We start from the raw sequence: 6,793 nt of genomic DNA, 5'->3' as shown, positions 1-6,793 counted from the left end.
AATTTTAACACGTTGTGCTTTGACAAACGGATAGTGTCAGCAGTGTCCGCTTCTTGCACCTTATTTGAATATTGAGAACTTTCACAGGTAGTGACATTGATTTACAATGTAAGCCATAATTCATGATTTCAAATCTTTTGAGTGAAGACCAAGACGCTAACGGTTGCTATGGCAACCAAGATGGCTAGAAGTAGTGGAGTGCGAATGGGGACGAAATTGGGAGGGCTGATGGCTAGACCGTGTATTCTCAGATCATGTCATTATCACTCCGTAATTGTAATGCATTTTTGAAGATGCGTAAGCACATAGGGTATATGTGTGTCTACAGAACAAAATTTTGGACTTTGCTATGAAGCTAATGCTGAAATGACTTAACAATCCAATAAAATATGTAATTTCGCAGACTATGGTTTTGAACCAACGGAAGATGAAACAAATTGCAATATTTGTTATATGTTTAATTTTGGGTGAGTATTTTTATCAAAAAATCACGATTGTTAACGTTTATCTTTGATTATAGTTTTAATTTAAAGAAAATGCACATTAATTAAAGCTTTGCTCAGCAATACAAATTTATAATTCGAACCTTGTTCGTTGTTTCGAGAAATTATGAGAAGTGGCTATTACTACGTTAGCGTGAATCAATCTTTGGAAACTACACCTATGTGAAGTGGAAAAAGGCACGAAGTGTAATGGTAGTATTGTCAAAATGTGTTCCAATTTCAAATAAGACCGAGATATTGGGTGTGCTAAGTGGTGATGTGTTTAATTTAAAAATTCATGTAATGTAATTTATTGACATTGTTTGTGGTAAGTATTTAAAATATAGAATTTTTCGTATTTTTCTGCTTGTTTATACCTTTACATTTGTTGTAAGTATATTTATCAAGGTTTGCACTTCCAATATTTCAATAATTAGGTTCTGTAATTTGAAAACGCTGTGAAAAATGTTACAATTAGATCCAGATTTATTTAAAATAAATTTTCGTGAATTTTAGCCATGGATTGGTACTGGGCCGCCAGTGCCGCTTCTGTGGCTGTTTGTGCTAATTTTCAGCACCTAAACCGTACTGAGAAGGGATGGGACGGTCATATAATGGCTCTATTATATTCGTTACGTACCGGGCGGGCCGAGTTATTTACAGTACTTGGCCGCAACTAACCTGACTTCATTTTTATAATTTTCTTCAAATTATTATTTTGTTTAATTTATGAGATTTCACATATAAATTTATGACCATAACTTATATAATAATATACTATTTCGAAGTTGAATTAAAAAATGTTGTCTGGCGTATCCCATTCCATGCACGAGAGACGTTATATTCATTCCAATTTTAAACATCTAAAAGAAAAAGTCAGATGCCTGAAATAATATAAACCCTTAGATTTTTCATTTCTAACCTTCTCATAGATAATTTGCAACGGAGACGATTGTCCGAAAATTTTAGTTCCAGAAAACTTGCCACTTCTCGTTCGGGACGATTGACATATACAGGGTGAGGAAAAAGTATGGGAACCCCGGAAAATCTCAGAGGGTTGGTCATAAAAAAATTGTTAAGTTCAGGTCTTCTGTAACTTTCAACGAGGAATCCAGTGAGTTTGATATTTTATGTTAAAATATGCCTTGAGGTCCAAGGGCGACGTGACCTCTAGAGTCAAATAAAAGTCCAATTAAGTTTGCAAGAAAATCGCGCATAAAAAGTAGTTACAAAAGAAGGTTAATGACAGGTCACAAGTAACTTTCAACGAGGAACTCAATCATGACCTTAGATTTAACCTTGAACCTCGCCTTTAGGTCATTTGAAGGTTATGTTAAGGTTGATTTTCTCTTTTTTTATTAGGAAAACCCTATGTTTACGTAAAACACATACTTTCAACACCGGAAAATCAAAAGAGTAAACATTATCGGAAGTTGCTGAAAACATACATCGGGGGGTTTTCGGGGTCGCTGATCACGAATTTGAGTTTAATTTTGCGGTAGAGCGCCCCTAGTGGGGCAAGGATGCCCCACTGGGGGTAAACTTTCAAACATTATCGGCAATTGCTGAAAAAATACACCGGGGGCTTCTCAGGTTTACTGGTAACGAGTTTGAGGTCAATTTTGCTGTAGAGCGCCCCTAGTGGGACAAGGATGCCCCACTGGGGGTAAAGTTTCAAACATTATTCATGATCTCTGGAAACATTCTGATAATTAAAAGTTTTTTTCGATAATTTGTTCACGATGACCTGTGCGCGAAGTAAAAAGTCACGCGAAAACGAATCTTCACGCACATCGTATCAAAAAAAAATCTTCGATGCATGTGCACGAAGATATTGCATCCTCGTGTAGAACTTTTTGCTCTCGTTTCACTTGCGTGGAACCATCCCCATAAGGTGAAATTTCTTCGCGCAATAGCGTCGAGAAAACTCTTATTTTATTGTTTTAACACAAGTTTTACATGATATTTACCTATTAAAAAAGGAAATTAACCTTCAAATGATCTGAAGGCGAGGTCCAAGGTCAAACCTAAGGTCATGATTGAATTCCTCGTTGAAAGTTACCCATGGACTGTCATTAACCTTCTTTTTTAGCCACTTGTTATGCGCGTTTTTCTTGCAAGCATAATTTGACCTTTATTTGACCTCTAAAGGTCACGTCGATCCTAGACCTCAAAGCATGTTTTATCGTAAAATTGTACACTCTTTTCATTGCCGATGTTAAAAGTATGTATTTTACGTAAAAATAGGGTTTTCCCACTAAAAAAAAAAGAAAATTAACCTTCAAATGACCTTGAAGGCGAGGTCCAAGGCCAAATATAAGGTCATGATTGAATTCCTCGTTGAAAGTTGCTTATGACATGTCATTAACCTTCTTTTCTAACCACTTGTTATGTGCGATTTTCTTGAAAGCATAATTTGACTTTTATTTGACCTGTAGAGGTCACGTCGAACTTGGACCTCAAGGAATATTTTAACGTAAAATTTCACGCTCGTTCGATTGCCGATATCAAATTATGGGTTCCCATTAAAACAAAGTTGACCTTGAAGGTGAAGTACAAGGTCAAATCCAAGGTCATCACTGGGTCCATCGTTGAAAGTTACATAAGACCTGACCTTAACCATTTTTTTTATGACCAACCCACTGAGGCTTTTCGGGGTTCCCATACTTTTTCCCGGAAAGAAGCAACGAATTGAAATGAATAAATATGTATACACAAATCGTAGATTTTGAACATTTTTTAATGCGTAAACAATCGTATATTTGAAATATGCGTTTTAATACCTTTTATCGGGAAAGGATTTTGTCCCATTTCAATTCTATTTAATGTGATCAAAATTTCAACTAAAAAGTGTATACATTTTAATTATGATTTGGACGATTTATATTGAATTCAAATTAATAGAGTTTAATAACGCGATGCAAACGCGAACATTAGAGACAATTTAATTCTATCCAGCGAGTGAAGATTGGGAACAAAGGAATGCCATTGAATTGCATCAGCTGACCTCGAAAGTTGAATTCATTTGAATGCTATCTGCCGACTATAATTTTCGAGCAGATGAATAGTAATTAATTGCGCACACAAAATTCGGTAAATGAAGTCAATTGAATTGCTTTTGTAGAAGTATGTTCATAAAATCAATCATATTGATTCGTATTAAAATTTGATGACAATTTAATACGTTCTGATGAATGAAACGTTGGCGTTTACAATTGTAACTGTATATAGGGGTGGGGGTAAATAATGTCAGGAAAAAGCGTTACGTATTACTTGAACCCTTTCACATTACCGTTTTCCTATAATAAAACCGACTTAAAACTTTCATTAAAAATTTATTTAGAAGTTCATTTAGAAACTTTCTATTTTCATTTTGGGATATTTTCCAAAAGAAAAATCAAGCTTTTTTCTATCTTACCTTGAAAAATTTTCCGAACTTTAAGAATAATGCTACTTTTATTGTAGATATCGTTAAAAGATCTTTCTAAAACCTCCACAAAACGTAAAATCGGATATTGCAGCCTGTATCGTTTGAACTTTAAAAGTCTTAAGTTTCTATATCAATGCGGCTGGCACAAGTTATTGCTTGCCGGGAAATGGCCATGATTTTTTTTCCTGTGTGTTGAGGGTTTCTCTGTAATCTTTACTTTTAAACTTGTATTTCATTGCTATACCTTAAAAAGTATAAACAATAAAATCAGTTCATTTTTCTTTATCATTTTTGGCAGGAGCCAATGTCGTATTACTAGCTGACGAATGTACAAATTTCAAAGGGACGTATTTCCTGACTGTAGATATGAGACAAACTATGCTATTATTATGTTCCTCGTTTCACCTTATGACTATATCGACTAACGTTCTTCACTTTCAATGTAAGAATTGAGGAGTTGACAGCTAAAACGATTTAAAGAAATCGTCGGAGTAAAAATGAGTTAAGAAAGTAGCTGGAAAAATGTGCTAAAAAGAACGAGGATAATATCGACTATTATATTATAGTGATATAATAAAGTGAAGGATTATATAATAATATGCAGTACAAGCCTTTGTTCTTTTCTTTGTATTTAACTTGCTTTTGCCCGCAACTATCGTAAATCATTTTGCCTTTGACGATTTTTAATCCGGTTTTGTTATTAGTCCCCTAATTGATCTCGGAATTAATATAAAAATGATTCATAATAAAATTTCAGCTGGTATTTTAATGCTCGTAATTTAAAAAGGTAACTAAAATATCATTTTTAAGTTGAAATATTGAAACATTACTTTTTTTTAAACTAAATACATTCCGTCTCAATATTGACTTTCGAACAGATATTCTATGCTTTGTGAACAACGATAATACAATGATTTATTTCTCAATTATTAGAATTAGTATCGAATGTTTACAGTCAGTTCCACAAGAGAGTCGTCAGCGACACCAGAAGATCGTGCATCCGAAAAATAAATTAAAAGGGCCCAAAATGACTTTTTCAGCGGCTGCGCGCTATATGAGAAAGTCAAAGGACTTTGTAAGGAAGTAGGTGAAATGTTATAAAGAGGTAGGAAACGTTGACGATTTGTCAGACAGGGATAAGACGCGTGTGACATCGAAAAAGGAGGATAAAATCATTATCAATCTTTTTGAGAAGCACCTCACCTATAATTTGCAGCAAGCGCAAATAGCTTTGTCAAGAAAGGGAGTAAATATAAGCCAACAGACGATACAACGCCGTTTGAGATCTGCCGGCTATGGATGGAGAAGCACGGTGCTGAAACCGTTCTTGAAAGTGGAGCACATTGAAAAACAACTGGCATGGGTGAAAGAAAATATCCAACGTGACTGGTCAAACGTATTGTTCACAGATGAGTCGTTGTTCTGGGCATAGGTTCGTATACCACGTGCGTGGTCCTTACGCGGTCCACCATTCTTCCAACGCAGCGTTAAGCATCTGGTCAAAGTCCATGTGTGCGAGTGGAAAGAGGAAAATAGGATCACTGTCTTGAACTGGCCCTCACAATCCCCAGACGCAAATCTCACAGAAAATGTGTGATCTACAATGATTTGGAGATCCTTACCCTACACTATGGCCGAAAGTTTAGTGGAAAGCATGCCTCGATGCTGCTAAGCTATAATCAACAATCATGGGGAGTGGACGCTATACTAGGTAACTGGATCATGGTTAAAATACTCTTTTTTAAGCTCTGTTGCTGATTTTCATAAATACCTTTTTCTTTAGAAGATATCGTGATGACGCTCTTGTGGAACTCACGACTTAAGGCGTTTCAAACGGCTATCAAATTCGCAAGGGGCAAATTAAATCTAAATGGTTGAGTTGTTGAACGCCACATTTTAAGCACTTGATCTAAATGCAATAATACCGGACGGTTCAGCTCGCTTTTCCCCCAAAAGATCCTTTTTGTTGTTGTATTTTGTAATCGAAAATGAAAAGTTATTTCACGCTTGAAAGTCGCGCGAGCTATACAGTGAAAAGGTAGTATAGTGGTCGCGAGGGGCAGGAGCGGAAAGCGGGGGACTCGACTGTATTCTCACGTGTTCCTCAAACGGCTGTCAATTTGAATACCTCAAAACTATATCTAAACGCATAAATTGTTGGCCACAATATTTTAATCACATAATCTAAAGGCAATTATACCGAATCGTTCACCTCGCTTGTTCCCGAAAATGTTCTTGTTGTTGCTGTTTTTTGTAATTGAAAGTTGAGATGATTTTTTCTCGCTTGAAACTGGCGCGTTATGTACAGTACAAGTGCGTATACCAGAGGCATGGTGCAAGAGCGGCAAGCGGGGGGCTTCACAGTCTGCCCAAGCTACTCACCATGGTTCAGTATTTTTAGAATCGCATATCTAAAACAGGTTTTTACGTTCCAGTTAAGAAGTATAATACTATAATATAATTTTTTTTTGGTATGTTCACAATACTTTCGCTATGAAATGACTGTCTTTATACGGGCATTCATTATCAATTGGCGAATTACCAAGATAAATGTTTTAGCAACCAAAAAATTTCAACTATGAAACATAAAGGAAACAAGTTTGTACTTTAACATTCTCAAAATTTTGAACATGTTGAATTTGTAACATTTATAGTTTAAAGTCGTACAAATGTTTTGCGCCAAGGCAAAAAAATCATTAATGCAATAAGTAACACAAAAAATTGTTATTCGATAAATTAGCGAACAAAAGTTAGATCTACTTTATTTGGCACATTAAAATAAACTGAACTAATATGTTTCCGAGAAGGATAAAAATAAAATATTGTTCATTATAAGTTAGAAGACGTCAAACAACGATTTAATTTTTTTATAGAAGTTAAG

At 35.3% G+C, this 6,793-nt stretch overlaps 1 protein-coding gene across 2 annotated transcripts in view; it reads left to right on the top strand.

The window, feature by feature from the left end:
• The first annotated feature begins 233 nt into the window (after window positions 1–233).
• The window catches only part of LOC117166988 (UDP-glucuronic acid decarboxylase 1), an 82,766-nt gene continuing 76,206 nt past the window's right edge, over window positions 234–6,793 (top strand). The window contains exon 1 of one of the 2 annotated variants that reach the window (XM_033351513.1): window positions 234–467. In XM_033351513.1, the coding sequence (XP_033207404.1) occupies window positions 407–467 (61 nt within the window). In that variant the 5' untranslated portion in view covers window positions 234–406. The remainder of the gene's footprint in view (window positions 468–6,793) is intronic. The other variant, XM_033351512.1, reaches the window with a different exon arrangement.

The sequence above is a fragment of the Belonocnema kinseyi genome, chromosome 2, assembly GCF_010883055.1.
Source record: "Belonocnema kinseyi isolate 2016_QV_RU_SX_M_011 chromosome 2, B_treatae_v1, whole genome shotgun sequence".
Taxonomy (NCBI): domain Eukaryota; kingdom Metazoa; phylum Arthropoda; class Insecta; order Hymenoptera; family Cynipidae; genus Belonocnema; species Belonocnema kinseyi.
Note: the sequence above shows the minus strand (reverse complement) of the source record. Positions and strands in the feature narration are given on the sequence as shown.